The 17,488-nt window shown below is 47.9% G+C and overlaps 1 protein-coding gene across 3 annotated transcripts in view; it reads right to left on the reverse strand.

Moving 5' to 3' along the window:
- Positions 1-17,488, reverse strand: part of Sh3pxd2a (SH3 and PX domains 2A) — a 197,761-nt gene that overhangs the window by 151,626 nt on the left and 28,647 nt on the right. For all 3 annotated transcript variants that reach the window (XM_026781309.1, XM_005352440.2, XM_005352439.3), the window contains exon 2: positions 3,933-4,013. In XM_026781309.1, coding sequence (XP_026637110.1) covers positions 3,933-4,013 — 81 coding nt within the window. The remainder of the gene's footprint in view (positions 1-3,932; positions 4,014-17,488) is intronic.

Below are 17,488 nucleotides of genomic sequence, written 5' to 3' on the forward strand. Positions count from 1 at the left end.
CACCACACATACACACACCACACACATACACACACACCATACACACACCACACATAAACACACCACACACATACATACACACAACACACATATCATATACACCATACACACATCAAACATACGCACACACATACACACCACCCATATCAAACACACCATACACAAAACCCATATCACACACACCATATACACACTACACACGCCCCTCAGCAACCACCTTCCCAGGCTTTTACCCTGCTGGCTCAGAGTTCTTCTAGGGCTCACCGGCCAACCAAATCTAGCAGAATTGTAAAGATCAAGATTCAGTTAGAGACCATGCCTCAAAATAAATAAGGTGAAAAAGGATTGAGGAAGACACTCAATGTCAACATCTGGCCTGCACACACATGGGCGTTCATACATACATACATAAGCATAACACACACAAAATTTCTCATTAATAGAAAAATTAACAGTTTTTTAACCTAAAAAGTAAAGGCCTTAGAATAAAAACTCCTATAATTCTAGAGACTTCAGTGCAGAAATGGCTCAGTGGGCAACAGTGTTTGTTGTAGTGAGAACCTAAGTTTGGATCCAAAACCTCATGGAAAAAGTTGAGCATGGCTGCACGCCATCTGCAACCCCAGAGCTGGGGCGGGGGAGCAGAGACAGGCTATCAATGAAAAATTTATCTCGGAGGAATAATGTGGAAAGTGATAGGACAGACATCTCACACCCAACATCATCTCTACATACCTGAACACAGGTGCATGCACCTGCATACACTACACACGCGTGCGCACATACACACACATGCACACACATACACACGCACACACACACACAGAGCAGAGAGAGGACTCTAATTCTAAAAATGCAATGATCCATGAATCTCCATAAATAACATCATAACAGCCCCTAGCACATTATTCCAGAGTCAAATATTAATGATTCGGGGGTTATAAATTTGTCCACCCATCACTAACCAGGCTATTCAAGAGCTGGAAACTGAGAGCGGCTCTGTGTCGGGTGTGCGGGTGGGAAGTGCAGGAGAGATGAATAAGGAAGAAAGATAAAAAGCTCTTCAAAACCATTTTAGCCCTTAGAGCAAATAAGTAGACCCAGGCGCTCTCTCGACTGTCTTCCAAGGGCGCGGGGGAGCTCAAGGGCTCTTCTGGCTCTGACCAAATATTGACCCAGTTGCACTCTCTGCCAAGGGATCTCAGGGGCCAACAGCACATGAGCTCATGTTTGCAGAGAAATTACAGCAGCCCAGTGCCTGGCAGGCCAGGTTGTGAAACAGCCCCCAAGGTAGCCAGAGCCTGGGAGCTTTCCAGTCCTTCTTTGGTGGCGCTAGGGGAGATGACTTTAAAGGGGCATTTGTGGCCCCTTGCCTGCCTCCTGCCTAACCTGACTACATCTTCAAACTCACCCTTTATAGCCAAGCATACAGACATGGCCATGAGTCCGTCCCCTAATCAGCTGTCCCTCTCCAGCTCACGGAGAGTTGAGTAGTAAGTTATCCTTAGAAGAAAACGCCCTTGCCTTTCCCGTTTCCACCTCAACATCTAAGATGTCTGAGTCTAACCTGGCTTTCGGAGGCACGTTGGGCCAGCTGTTCCAATGGGCATGCTCAGTTGACAGTTGCTGGGGACAGAATCAAGCGTTGACCTGCAAACTCATTTTGTCAGACCAGCAACCCCAATAAAGGAGAAAGTCATGAAAACAAGGGAAGGAATTAATGTCACAAAGATTAAACGAATGCCCCAGAACTCATTCTATGCAAGTAACTGCTACACTGTACTGTTTAGGAAATATTGACAAAGAAAAGAATCTGTACACACTCAGAATGGAAGCCAAAAATTAATGTTTTCCTTTTTTTTTTTCTAAAGACACGGTCTCAAGTAGCCCAGGCTTCCCTCTAGCCATGTAGCTGAGGATGGCCTTAAATTCCTTATCCTCCTGCATTACCTCCCTCGTGCTGAGATTATAGGTATGTGCTACCATGCCTGGCTTGAAAGTATCTTTGGGGCCGGAGGGATGGCTCAGCAGGTAAAGATGCTTGCTGCCGAGCCTGGGGGCTGAAGCTCAATCCCTGGAACCCACAGAACAGACAGAGAAAACTAACTCCCTCAAGATGTCCTCTACCCTCTACATGTGGCAGACACATGCCCACCACAAATAAATAAATACCTCTGATCTGAAACTAACTGAGCGTAGGGATGTACACACGGGGCTGGAGGATGAGCTGCACAGACAAGCCTGGCCGCAAGCACAGTCATTCCAGGACCAGGGCCAGCACATCACAGAGCTGCTCCAAGCTTGCGTCCCTTCTCACAGTGATAGGAGGAAGAGAGTCCTCAAGCAGGGTGGGGGTGGGTGGGGGGCGGCATTCCTTTCTTGTGAGAGACTATAACTTGGGAGGGGGTGGGACCAGAATAGAAATTCTGATTTGGAAGTTTCCCCAGGCTCCTAGACTCCTTCCAACTCATCAATGAGCCCTTTCAGGGTCCACACTCAGCCCCACTACATTATCATTTCCTGTCCCCACACACTGTACCCATTGATGGGGTGTGGGCAAATCCCACCAGCTTATCCTGGAGAGACCAAAGGAGACTGAGCAGGACTGAGAGGAGATGAGGCAGACGGCAGGAGCTGAGGGAGCCCACTCCCACACACAGTGACACAGCCAATCCCACACCGTTGAACCTGAAGGACCCATAATCTGGGAATGTGGTGTTTTTTAAAGGCTTGTCTCATAAACGGAGAGACAAGGATCATGAGATAAAAGCAGGTATCAATGCACAAACAGATAGGCCTGCCTTTGCCTCTCCAAGACGGTCTACTGCTAAGGGGCTAAAGGGAAGGACTGTCTGCTGGCTGCGAAGGCTAGGCACGAATTTCTCTCCTTTGTGTGTGGGTCTAAATTACACTCACATCCTAAGGAAGAACCTGAGTATCTCAGCTTTCCCTTACAGATAGGGTGCTGCCCATTCACAGTGATGCACAACGGTGGCACCTCGCCCCCACCCTGCTAAGGTTCATGTCTATGCTCTAAGACGCTCTACCTCTGGGCATTCTGACTGGCCCAGAGAAGGCGCAATCAAAGTCAATCAAAGTCTTCCTTGGGATTTATCAACTTGGAACAGGGAGACAGTGTCTACGGAGTTGATATGATATGAAATTCAAGAGCGATTGCCAGCTAAGTTCTTCAGCAGAGACAAGACAGGAAGAGCTGAGCCTAGTCTGGGCTTTGCGGAAGCCTCATTGCCCCTGTGTCCTCCTCGCCATCTGGTCAATTGCATGAGCTTCACGTATCTAAGCCAGTGTGACCATAAAATAGTCACTTGTCACCCAAAGACCCTAAAATGAATCAACCCGCATCACAGAACTGTGTTTTATTATAATGTGTGGCTATGTATTACTATCTCGCTCAAGGAACATGCCTGTATGGATTAGAGACACACGCCATCTACACGCACAAACTGGGTGGCAAGTACCTTGTTTGGGTAGCCAGGCAGACCCGGCGGTATGCCCAGCATGCAGTGCTATAAATTGCTTATTTTGTTTTGGTCTCCTCTGTGTGTTTGTTTTTCTTTACTAGCAAAGATCAGTGGTTTGTGTCTCTTCACGGATGTTTACAGAGAAGTCACTCAGCCAGAGGACCCACAACAGCCTTCTGGCCTCTGCACGGTTTCCACCCCAAGGCCAAGGAAGAATGACAAAGCAAGACTGTGAAGGGCCATCATGGAAAAGGACAAAACCCGAGTATCTGCATGCAACAGTCGGGACAGCAACAAGTCTGGCGGCTCTGTGGGGATTCCCTCATCTGCCCCTCAGTGCCAGGTTGGATTCTGGCCCTTGGCTCTTCTCAGGCTTTCCAGTGGAATGTGGGCATGAAAGACAGGATCCCATTAGGGGCTCAGGCCAGCATTTGGCTCTGGTCAACTCACCTGCAGGTCAAAGAACTTGCTGTACCTCCGGTAGATAGTCTGGGAGGTGGAGTCAGACCAGGTCACGTTGATAATATATACCTGCAGGAGAAGGAAGAATGAGTGAGCGGATGAGCGAGACTGGGGTCTAAGCGGGGTCAGGTGTTGTTTAATGTTGCTGTAGGAGGTCCACAGCCAAGACCATCGTTTTCTCATCAGTCACCAGAGCCTGGCTCACCGTCAAGGACCCGGTGGACAATAGCTACAATGTATGCCAATACTCTCTCTCTCTCCAAATACCTGAAGAAGCATTCACTAAAATGAAAATCAAGATTCTCTTTGTAGAAGGTTAAAATAAACGGTTTAAGTATCATTTTGTTAGTATGTGTTGTAGGTAATAAACATAAAATTGAGGCCATTATATTTTTTTAAATTATTTGGCAGAGGCAGGCGGATCTCTGTGAGTTCGAGACCAGCCTGGTCTACAGAGCTAGTTCCAGGACAGGCTCCAAAGCCACAGAGAAACCCTGTCTCGAAAAACCAAAAAAAAAAAAAAAAAAAAAAAATTATTTGTTTGTTTGTTTTGTTTTTTCAAGACAGGGTTTCTCTGTAGATTTGGAGCCTGTCTTGGAACTCACTCTGTAGTCCAGGCTAGCCTTGAACTCACAGATTCACCTGTCTCTGCCTCCTGATTGCTGGGATTAAAGGCTTGTGCCTCCACCATCTGGCACTTTTTTTTTTAATAGCTGATTTCCACTGGTCCTCAAACTTCAGAGTGAATGAGATTTTTAAGAGGGCTCTTCCCAAATTGCAGGTCCATGATCCTCAATTTCAAAACCCCCCAAGGGCAGACCTGGCCTCAGGAGACTTAGCCAGGTTACTCCACCACAGTCCAGCACTCCCTCTGGAAGCTTCTGGAGACCATAAAGATTTCATAGATGTGTGGCTCAACTCAGCCTCCTGAAGACAGGCTTACTGCCCTTCACAGAGAACGTACACAGAGAGGGTTGTTACATTGACCAAGAAGCCGACGAGTCTGGCACAAGTATTGACTTCACAGAGGAGGTGGGATGGAGTACACCCTTGGGTGCCTCACAGGGCAAGTACACCAAGTCCAGGCTGACTCTTGGGAAGCTACACAGGGCTGCAGCTTCAGGCCACCACGAAAGGCTACCTGGTTCAGGAGGTCTCTGGGGGAGAGGAGAAAGCGCCTTGTCCACACAATGTGGCTTGTTCCAGTTCTACACCGGGCCAGAGGCCCCGAGACTGCACACACATACCACGGGGCTATTCTACTGATCTCCCCTGGCAAGGGGGGACACAAAGGCTCCCACATCTGAATGTCCATCAGAATCACTCCAGAGCTGCAGAATTCAGGTTTGAGGCTGCTGGTGTACGACTCAGACACCAGTGGTCTGTGGGGCTTTTCTAGTGAAAACCTCCCTGTCAGAGAAGCCAGGGCCTGGGCTAAATGAAGAAGGAACTTCAGCAGAGAGAAGCAGTCAGACTGGCGCAACTCCGCAGCTGGGGAGAGGAGAACTTGCACACAACCGTACAGAGGAGGCCTGGTGCTAGGTAGCTCAGTCACGGCTACACTCTCTGAATCCTGTATCTCACCCCTTCCGTGCTATGGCAGTCAGTGTGCTGGTTTGAATGAGGATGGCCCCCATAGGCTCATATATTTGATTGCTTTGGTCCTCAGTTGGCGGAACTGTTTGGGAAAGATGAGGAGGCATGACCCGGTTGGAGGGGTGGAGGAGGTGCGTCACTGGGGCAGACTTTGAGGGTTCAGATCACTCACTCCATTCTCAGTTGTGGGTCTCACTTTCCACCTTGTGGTTGTGGATCAAGACGTGATTTCTTAGCAGCTGCTCCGGCTGCCTTCCCAGCACCTCTGTTCTACCATCACAGACTTTTAACTCTCTGAAACCATATGCCCAATTAAGTGTTTTCTTTTCTAAGGTATTATCATGAAAGATAACCAAGGGGAGCACATAAAGTCAGAAACCAGGAGGAATGTCCCCAGCCAGAGAGCAGAAGTCCTAGTAAGAAAAACATTAAATAAAAGGTAGCCCTGCCCATATGAGCTCAGAATAAACTACTGGCTTATTGTATTACATATGAGTTGGGTACAGTGGCTACACATTCGTCCAGCATATTTGAGGCCTTGGACTTGGGTCTCAGCAGTGAAAACAGTAATTCTTTTTAAAGCCAGGCACAATGGTGGACACTGATAATTCTAGTATTTGAGAGGTGATGGCAGGGTAATCAAGAGTTCAAGCTCAGCCTGAGCTACGTAAGACCATGTCAGAGGAAAAAAATAAACATAAATAAATACACGGACCAACACACAGGCAGACAGGTGTATGTGCATATGCTTCATTTTATGCCGTATGCAAACACTTATACAACAATTATTACAAAATATTTAGACAACTTAATGATAGCTCATGTTCAGGTAACTAAGTTACTATATGCCAATATGGCATAAAGAATTACACGTATCGGCTCACTTATTCTTCTCAATGATTATCCCTATATGGTGTAGAAGGAAGGCGTGGCTCAGGGATGCTAAGTAGTAAAGTCACACAGCTAATAAAATTCAAAGTAGAAGACTTGGACCAAATCTGAGTCCTTTCCCCATCTCTTCAGCATACCAGAGATTTAGTTTTCTGCCGCTGCCTGAAGCAGGGCAAATTATTTTATTTATTGATTTTTATTGAGCTCTACATTTTTCTCTGCTCCCCTCCCCTTCAACCCTCTCCCAAGGTTCCCCCCACCCCCCTCCCATGTTCCCAATTTACTCAGGAGATCTTGTCTTTTTCTACTTCCCATGTAGATTAGATCAATGTATGTCTCTCTAGAGTTCTCATTGTTGTCTAAGTTCTCTCTGTTTGTGATTTGTGGGCTAGTTTTCTTTGTTTTATGTTTAAAAACCACTTTTGAGTGAGTATATGTGATAACTGTTTTTCTGGGTCTGGGTTACCTCAAAAACATCAAAATGATGTTTTCTAGCTCCATCCATTTGCCTGCAAAATTCAAGCTGTCGTTATTTTTTTCTGCTGTTGTGTTAATATACCACATTCTCCTTATCCATTCTTTGGTCAAGGGTATTTATGTTGTTTCCAGGTTCTGGTTATGACAAACAATGATGCTATAAACAGAGTTGAGCACATGTCTTTGTGGCACGATTGAGCATCCTTTGGATATATACCCAAAAGTGGTATTACTAGGTCTTGAGGAAGGTTGCTTCCTAATTTTCTGAGAAATCAAGACAGGGCAGATTATAAACACTAGACATTGATTTGGTTCTCGAGGCTGGGAAGCCCAAGAGCACAGTGCTGGCAGAGGTGGAGAGTCGTTCTAGGCACAAGAGGAAGGGGTGAGAGAGGAAATGGGACTAAACTCCTCCTTTTTACCATGAACCCAGCTCCACGACAAGGGCATGAATCCATTCTGGAAGGCTGTGGCCTATCTAAAGTTCCCTCCTCTTCCTATTCCTACAACAGTAATTAAATTGTAATCTTGGAGAGAACATTTATTCAGCAGTCACAGGCCTATTTCTCTATAGGTGAATTTAGGTCTGTGGGCATTTAAAACAAATAACTTGGTAAGAATAAACTTCTTTGCTGGACGGTGGTGGCACACGTCTTTAATCCCAGCACTCCGGAAGCAGAGGTAGGTGGATTTCTGTGAGCTTGAGGCCACCCTGGTCTACAAGAGCTAGTTCCAGGACAGGCTCCAAAGCTACAGAGAAACCCTGTCTCGATAAACTACACACACACACACACACACACACACCAACAACAACAACAAAAATTCCAAAACAAAACAAATCTTTGAAAGCTTCATTCAAATGGCTGGAAAAGTCTGGATACCTTTTTGGAGGAAAGGGGCCTAAAGCAATGGTTCTCAACCTGTGGCTCATGACCCCAGAAGTTATCTAAATTACAATTCATAACAGCAGCAAAATTACAGTTAGGAAGTAGCAACAAGTAATACTCTAATATGTATATATCCCATACTTTCTTCATCCATTCTTCCATTGAAGGGCATCTAGGTTGTTTCCAGGTTCTGGCTATTACAAACAATGCTGCTATGAACATAGTTGAGCATATACTTTTGTTGTATGATAGGGCCTCTCTTGGGTATATGCCCAAGAGTGGTATTGCTGGGTAGAGGGGTAGGTTGATCCCGAATTTCCTGAGAAACCACCACACTGCTTTCCAGAGTGGTTGCACAAGTTTGCATTCCCACCAGCAATGGATGAGTGTACCCCTTTCTCCACATGGGATATATACATATTAGAGTATTACTCAGCAGTAAAAAACAAGGACTTCTTGAATTTTGCATACAAATGGATGGAAATAGAAAACACTATCCTGAGTGAGGTAAGCCAGATCCAAAAAGAGGAACATGGGATGTACTCACTAATATTTGGTTTCTAGCCATAAATAAAGGACATTGAGCTTATAATTCGCAATCCTAGAGAAGCTAAATAAGAAGGTGAATCCAAAGACAGACATATAGGCATCCTCCTGAATATTAACCTTCATCAGGCGATGAAAGGAGACAGAGACAGAGACCCAAATTGGAGCACCGGACAGAAATCTCAAGGTCCAAATCAGGAGCAGAAGGAGAGGGAGCACGAGCAAGGAACTCAGGACCGCGAGGGGTACACCCACACACTGAGACAATGGGGATGTTCTATCGGGAATTCACCAAGGCTAGCTGGCCTGGGTCTGAAAAAAGCATGGGATAAAACCGGACTTGCTGAACATAGCAGACAATGAGGACTACTGAGAACTCAAGAACAATGGCAATGGGTTTTTGATCCTACTGCACATACTGGCTTTGGGGGAGCCTAGGCAGTTTGGATGTTCACTTTACTAGACCTGAATGGAGGTGGGCGGTCCTTGGACTTCCCACAGGTCAGGGAACCCTGATTGCTCTTCAAGCTGATGAGGGAGAGGGACTTGATCGGGGGACGGGAGGGAAATGGGAGGTGGTGGCGGGGAGGAGGCAGAAATCCTTAATAAATAAAAAATAAAAATTAAAAAAAAAGGAAAAAAAGGAAGTAGCAACAAAATAATTTTATGGGTCACCACAGCACTGGGAAGGTTGAGAACCACTGCCCTAGAGGAACAAGGAAGAGTCAAAGGCACACTGAGAGCCAACCAGAGACAGAACTTGGGGAATCAGACAGATCAGGGTTCAGGGAGGCAGCAAAAGCTGGCCAAGCCTCAGGCCTTGCAACTCCAGGCTACTGTGGAAGAGGAGCTGGGTTTTCACAAGGGTCAAAGGCATCCTACTGCTCCCTCCACTCTTTCACCTGAATATCCCCTTGCTGCAGGTCCCTAGACAGGGAGCAGATGTAGCCACGCCCACCAGAGGAGACAGAACAAGGTGAGCCTGCCTCCAGGCCATTAAAGTCCACCATTCTCCTGGGCCTGTGAAGCAGAGCTGAGAAAGGACTTAACTGGGGCTTAACACCTGTGCTCCTTCCTGTGTGGTAATTAGTGGCTTCCCTTTCACCTCCCAGGGAGAGTAAATCACAGGCTGTGGCCTGGCTGCTGGAAGATGCAGGCAGGCCTGATAGTTGATGCAGGAATTGCACGTGTTAAGAGGCCGCTTTTGTCTCAAGGCAGTGGCTTGTCAAGTAAGGAGAGAATTCTGGAGCCAGCCCCGGCTGGATCTCACTCATAGTACCCACTACATTAGCTGGGAGACTCCGGAAACTCCCACCCCCAGGTGTTTCCCAACTGCTGCGACATGCCAGAGGTCCCCAGCCTTGGAACTAGTCACCACCCTCCCATAGATGCGACCAGAGGTCTAAAGACGAATTCCAGACCCGTCCTCTCTTCTCGACAAGATGCTTGCTATCTGCCTGGATTTCTTCCCCGCCTTAGCCTAGATTATCACTCCAGATGAGCGACGGATGTGCAGCATTCCAGCCTCACCCTAGCAACCCCATCCCAACACCAGAGCTTTTTGAAGACCTCCAGGCTGGTCCTGCTTTAGAGATAACTATGGAGAAAGAGCAGGTGTTGGGGGGAGAGGGCAGAGGTCACTGGAGAAAGCCAGCTCTGTTTACCCGCACAGATAAAGCCCCTCTGGTTTCAGAAGCTGCCAGATAACATTACCCAGTAGCTGGACTTCAAGAAAGGGCTGGCAATTAAACACCGTGCTTCCAAACACAGTTACAGCGGCTTATGTTTCCTGTGTGGCGTTTCCCTTCCTTCTGGATTTTAAAAATGCACGGATTCCATTTCAAGGGCTCGAGTCGCTTCAGGCAGATGGCAGGCAACCAGGAAACCTCCTTAGAGACCAGTGACCATGCCCGGCTCCCTGTCAACTGGCCAGACTATCATTCTCCCCTGCAGCTCACATTAAAGGGGAGAGCCTGCGGCAGGGACACAGCACCTCATTGCTCAACTTCCCATTCTGAGGTCAAGCTATCTGCTCAATCAAGACACATGGCCTGACCATATCCCAGCCTTCTGACCTTGTCTGCCCAGTGGGCTCTGCTGTCCGCTATGAACCAAGCTCCTCTGAACTTCCCTGTGGGTCAGTAAATTTGCATGACCCTGATGCAAATCACTTTTGGGTAAGCCCAGAGAATCAAGAACAAACTCGGTCCACACAGGGGCATCCAGGATGAGATTTGGGTTGAACTCAATGAGTGACTGGAAAGATGTGGCCCACCTATTCCTCCAAGGCCCCAGACAGGCTTGGGGTTAGTCAGTAATGCTGTTGCTGCCTTTGTCACCAAAAGAAGGACAAGAAGCAAGGAGTTAGGGATTGTGGAGGGAACCGTACACCCCTATATGGTACACACCGTGGCGGCAGTTTACTGAGGAAGGCCTTATTTTCCCTGGCCCCCTGCCCAGCCAACCTGGACCCAGGCCAGATGGAAACCCCACTGAACATTTCCCCACCTGTTCTTATGGCTCTGGGATCAGATGGCTAGGAATAGGTACATTGTTGGGAACTTCATTGGGCACATCGTTGGGCAAGCTGTATTTACCACCCAAAGGTTGCCCAGTCAAGGGGCCAACTAGGGAGTCATCTAATCTACACTATAGTTCTTAAACTACAAGTTCCGCCTTGGGGCTGTAGCCACACAACAAAGAGGTACATTGCTCTCAGAGTGGGCTGATTTCTAGGTCCTGGGCAGTCACGGGATCTTCTAGAGTCTAGTGGATGGAGAGAGACCTATTAATTTTGGTTAATTGGGTTCAAGATTATGGCCCTAGAAGCCAGAATGAACACAATCCAGAAACCAATAAAAGGGTCCACATTTGGCCCATGGTTATTGTACTAACTTCTTGTTGAGGAAGGTCCCATGCCAAGTTCTTTGTCAAGAAACTGATGCCCATCTAAGATAACATTAAGGCCTTCCTTTCCATTCTTTTTTTTTTTTTTTTTTTTTTTTTTGGTTTTTCGAGACAGGGTTTCTCTGTGGTTTTGGAGCCTGTCCTGGAACTAGCTCTTGTAGACCAGGCTGGTCTCGAACTCACAGAGATCCGCCTGCCTCTGCCTCCCGAGTGCTGGGATTAAAGGCGTGTGCCACCACCGCCCGGCTTCTTCCTTTCCATTCTAAAAGCACCTGCATACTTAGATCTGACTCTGGGGTTGGGAAAGAGAGGGGCATGTAAATCTCCAGGTCGGCTAGATTCAAGCCACCCTTGGGTAGAGGGCCTCAGGACTACTGTTCCCAACGCAAGTGGCTCTGCCAAACCCTGGGCTGATAATTGTCTTCCATGGCTCTCAGGTGGCAGTGGTGGTCCTGATGTTAGAGGCCCTTATTCACACCCTCTAGCTGTTCCAGTGACCTGGGACCCATTATCCCCACGAGCCTGTCAGGTCTCGGAGGGCCCAAAGCCTGTGGTCCACCATCAGCAGGCTATCATATCCACCCTTGTTTGCTAATTGTTGGCACAGTACAATCCAGAGCCTGGCACATGTTGCATTAATCTGTTTAACATGGGCGAGTCCACCCCCTCCCTTGTCTCCCCATTAGCACAAGCTGCCTTGCCCTCTCCAGGTCCTGAGATAATGACTGGTTCATTCAAGGAAAGAAATTCCAAACAACACGGAGTGGTCGGAGGCACACTGGAGCATGTTCACCAGTCCCAGACCCAAACTCTTAACGGGCAAGGGACGAAACACAAATCCTTCTGACTCAGTACTAGGGTCTCTGCCAACCCAAAGCCTTGACAGTAAAATCATATTTAACAGCTCATGATCACTTGGTTCAATTCTTTTTTTTTGGGGGGGGGGACCCTGGATGGACTGGGAATAGGGTCTGTTAACCCATATGGCCTCAAACTCACAAGAGGCAAAGATGACTTTTAAGCTTCTGGTCCTCTTGCCTCCACTTCCTGGATGCTAAGACTACACGTCTTAGTGCAGTGATACTCAGTTTAAGTAATTGTGGGGATCAAAGTCAGGGCTTCCTGCATGTTATATGACCATACTATCAAGTGAGCCATAGCCCTAGCCTTAAAAGTTTTCAGCTTAGTCTAAAGAACATTGAGCACCCGCGCAGGTGGCCCTGATAAGATCCCAGTGCCTCCTCTGGGAGGGTATTTGTTCTAGGTGACAGTGACGATCTGAGTGACCAACTGATGATAGCCTCTTTCCAGCCCCTAGCACCCTGGTCCATGTTCTCGACAGAAGTATTTCGGTGAATCCTGCAGAACCCCACATCTGCCAGCTACTCCACAGCCCACAAGGACCACTGCAGACCAGGGAACTGAACCCATTTCTGGGGGGAAAAAGAGCTTTTCAATCATTCAATCTTCATTCATTCATTCATTCTTTACTCTGACAGTGCTGTGAATTGACCCTTGCACACGCTAAGCAACTTCAATCCCTGAGTTACATCTCCAGTTCTGAATAAAGACTTTAAAAATATATATTTACTTTAAAAACTTTTCACACCCGTATATTTATTGTATATTGAACATACTCCCACCCTCATGTCTTCCCATCCTCCTCTTAGGTCCCTCTTCATCCTCCTAGGTAGTTACTTCTATTTTCAAGTCACACACACACACACACACACACACACACACACACACACACACAATTTGATGTATAAACATAATGATTTTACATCCTGAAAAAGAGAAGGGCAAAACTTGAGTTCATTGCACAGGGACAAGAATACAGTGCTAGCTGCTGAGAGACGTCACTGTCACCTAGAACAAATACCCACCCAGAGGAGGCACTGAGATCTTATCAGGGCCACCTGTGCGGACCTGTAGCATTTTCTCGTTCTCTTCTCCGTGTTTCCTGGAAGGGAAATGCACACAGAAGCTGGGCGCTCCCTGGATCCACAAACGCTGAGGAACATGAAAGGAAGGATCCACCAGCAAAGCTCTAGCCTTCAAGTCCCCCAGAGCCAGAGACTCTGAAGTCACTCTGCAAACATTGTTTTGTCTGGAGAACAACAGCCACTCCTGTTTGCCGAGTGCTTACTGAGCTCCAGACACTGCTAGAGACTTTATTCTGATTATTGATCTATCTTTACAATATCCCCACCGACAGTGTTAACACCCCCAGTCCCAAAGATGAGGCTGGAGTCACAGGTATGATCTGCTGAGGTCAAACCCACAGCCAGGGACGGCGCTTAAACAGGCCAATCCTTCAAGAGGAACGCTCTGTCCTCTTTCTCAGGTGTAGCTATATTCTTTAAGCAATTGCAGGGGCTTCGGTAGACATGCGCACGCTAAAGCTTGCATGCCATGATGCATGCGTGGAAGTCAGAGAACAAAGGAGAGAGTCCGGTCTCTCGTCCCACCCTGTGGGACCCAGGGACTGAACTCAGGTCATCAGACTTGGTGCAAGTGCCTTCACCTGCTGAGTCAGCTTGCCAGCCCTCTTCTGTAATTGTCCAGTTGCTATTATGTTAAAGTTTCATTGTGTATATTCATGTGTACATGGTATTGTATTTCATTAGGACATTTTCAAGACAGCATTCATTAGGTATGTGCCCCCACATCCTCTATCCTCCTTTCTCACACGGCCCCCCATCTCACTGGTCCTTTCTTACCCCAGGTCCACTCCTACTTTCTTTCTTTTTTTGTTTTTTGTTTTCTCTGTGTAGCCCTGCCTATCCTAAAACTCGCTCAGAAGACCAGGCTGGCCTTGAACTCACAGAGATCCACCTGCCTCTCTGGGGGGATTAAAGGCGTGGACCACCTCTTCCTGGCCTCACTTCTACCTGTACGATTTCTGTTGTATGTATATAAAATCCAGGGGCTGCAAAGGAGCAGCGAAAATGTGCCGTTTGTCTTCTGAGGCTGCTTCAATTTGCTTCATATGATCATCTACATCAGCTCGGCTCTTCCTCCAGGTTCTAAATGTTCCACTGTGCATCTAAAACATGTTTCTGCACCCACTTCTCTGTTACTGGACCCCTGGGGGCCCAACACTGGGACCTCCGTGCCTTGGATCAGCCCCATGAAAAGTGAATACTCTCCCCAAGTCCCCTTTCTACAAAATGACGGCAATGGGCTGGGCATGGTGGGCGCACATCTTTAATCCCAGCACTCGGGAGGCAGAGGCAGGTGGATCTCTGTGCGTTTGAGGTCAATTTGGTCTACAGAGTGAGTTTCAGGGTTATTATACAGAAAAGCCCTGTGTTGTTTTTTTTAAATTAAATTTAAAAAGGGAACTAACTGCGGCCCTGCTGTGAAGACCATGGGGAGTCTGGAGAACTCAGTGTGAGGGACACTGTGCGCTCTCACTTCTATGACGTTCTTTCCATGCTTTGATATAAACTGCCTGACACAGTCTTTTCCACTCTGAAGAATTTTTTTTCTCTTCCTCTCTAGAACATCCTAAGGGCACCCAAAATCACAGCTCCTGGAAAGGGTCCACTTAGGACTTGCTCTGAGAGTGACTCCCGCAGGACGCTCTCCAGAGCACCTGGGCGTACGTGGTTGGCCTTTGTGCCCTTCCACCAACCCTACCACTGCTCAGCCAAAGCAGCCTGGCAGAGCACAGCACTGGAGCTGCTCTCAACCAGCAGGTGCCCGAGGAAATGGTCAGTGGGCATCTTAGGTAGTGCCCAGGCATCCGCAGAGGGTGGCTGACATTGTGCCCAGTTGGGAGGACAAGGCTCACTTTATGATGGGTATAAAGTGAAAAACTTTATTTGGTGCATCTGACCTTTGACATTAAAACATGACTGTCATCAACAAAAATCACACATGAGATCCATGCAATCTAGTCATAAAAAACACGAACACACACACACAAATCTTGTTTTAAGCAAGCTTACAATAAAGTAAAACAAATGCATAAATAAAATAAAAATGAAATTTTGTATCTGGCCACGTTCATAACTATCATGTCGGACACTTCTGCTAGATGCACTGTGACAGGGAGGAGCCGGAGCTCCGGAAACATCAAAGCATTTGTGCCTGGGCTCCAACAGGCTTAGCACCACTCGGCAGCTCTAGCGGAGTTAGGAAGGGGACTTCCGGCTCCACACACTCCCTAATCAACGCCCGACCTGGCGCATGGCCCTCAACATACACATCCTGCCAACATGCCCGTGCCTTTGTCACACGGCAGAGCCAGGCAAAGGTTAACATACACAGCTTGGTTCCGCTTCCTGGGCAATGCAGCAGCCAGGGAAAGCCAGCGGTCAGCTGCTCCTTCACACACAGCCTTCAGGGAAGTGACCTCTCCACTTCCTCCCCAGCTGACACACTGGCACCTTCCTCTCTGCTGAGCTCAGCAAACCTTCACTGGAGGTTTGCAGGAAAGTTATGATGCTCATCAGTTCCATTCAGAAAGGAAGCACACAGCACCTACTGTGCGCTAGGCTCTGCCCTTAGACACTTAGTCAGACAAAATCAAACAAGACAGTGTGCAGCTCTGCTCCCTGGGGTCTCCAGGCCGAGGAGAAATAATACTCCAAATGAGACCCAACAGAGAGCTGCGCACAGACTTGGGGAACTTAAGGAAAAGAGCTGAGCTGGGGAGGGGTCTGGTCCATCTTCTGCTACTCTAAGAGAATTCCTGAGACTGGGTAAGTTATAAAGAAAAGAAGTTGCCGGGCATGGTGGCACATGCCTGGAATCCCAGCACAGGAGAGCTAAAGGCAAGAGAATCAATTCAGCCTGGACTACATGAGACCCTGTCTCAAAGAATAAAAATAAATCAACAAAAAATGAAGTTTATATTGGTTCCAGATTCTGGGGGCTGGGAAGCCTGACAGCACAACCCCAGCTTCTGATGAGTACTTCTGTAGTGGGGAAGTGCCATGCGCAGATGAGGACAGCCAACCCCTCGTCTGGCAACCAACCTGCTCCCATGAGACAGGTGTTAATACCCCTTTACGACCTCATCGCCTTCAAGGGGCCCCGGGTCTCAATGCCACCACAGTGGCACCAGCTTTTAAAATGAGTTTCTGTGGGAACAAACTATACTTACATCATAAGAGGCTTTCCAGAAGTCATGACACTGGAGGGGAAGAGAGGGTTACAGTAGCAAGACATCACCCAAGCAGAGCAACAACCTAAGAGCCGAGACTAAAGCTAGGGTGCCGTGAAACAGGCTGAGCTGAATGGCAGGAGGCCCAAGGAAGCAAGGAGGAGATGGCCAGGATGTGAGGATGAGGGGAAGATGGAGCAAAAGACACCAGGGCAGTCCACAGAGTCAGAGAGGCCAAGGGCCAGCTGGGGATTTCTTAGGTAGAGAACATGCCATGGTTTGGGAGTGGGAAGAGGAAAGGGTCAGGGGTTGGGAGCCCCGAAGATGGACGCAGAAACAGATGCAGTAGGAAACAAGGAACTGAGGGAACTCCAAGCTGGGGGCAGGCATGCTGTTAAAGCTGGGCCTGGTGGGAAGAAAATTGGGGAAGCAAAATGTTGGAGAGGGTCCCTAGAAACGAAAGGAGATATGGAAGCCGGAAAGGGCCGTTTGAAGGGAAAGAAACTCCACACCAAAGGCTCTGGAGACTCCGGACCACCTGGGTTGCTGTGGGCTGATTCAAAGAAGCCCGGGTTGAAAGGGGACTAAGGAACTCCATCCTGGCAGTGCATGGGGAACCTCAACCACTTACTTGGGGACAGTCGCTGTTTGGGACCTTGGGGCATTTGATGTAGAGGGCAGAGCAGCTTTAAAAAATGAAGGGAAGAAAATATTAAAAGCCAATGTTTTTTGTCTTATGTGTAGTTAACTCCCAGGCCAAGTGCTTTAGGAAAATCTAAATCGTATAAGTCTCTCATAAGTCTCTCTCTCTCTGTCTCTCTGTCTCTCTTTCTTTCTCTCTCTCTCTCTCTCTCTCACACACACACACACACAGAGAGAGAGAGAGAGAGAGAGAGAGAGAGAGAGAGAGAGAGAGAGAGAGAACTTGTCCTAAAATACAGAGTAACAGGAACAAAACAATGCTGGGTCACATCTTTGTAGCCCCCAACCCTCATCTTTCCTAACCTGCGCCCACGAGGACCTGCTTCACTGTCCCTGACAACTCTAGGGCGTCATTTGCTCCCAGGTACCCCTGGGGTAGAAGGCTGCCAAGTTAGCTGGAGGAGAGCCCTGTGCTGGGGCCA

Source organism: Microtus ochrogaster, chromosome 8 (genome assembly GCF_000317375.1).
Source record: "Microtus ochrogaster isolate Prairie Vole_2 chromosome 8, MicOch1.0, whole genome shotgun sequence".
NCBI lineage: Eukaryota > Metazoa > Chordata > Mammalia > Rodentia > Cricetidae > Microtus > Microtus ochrogaster.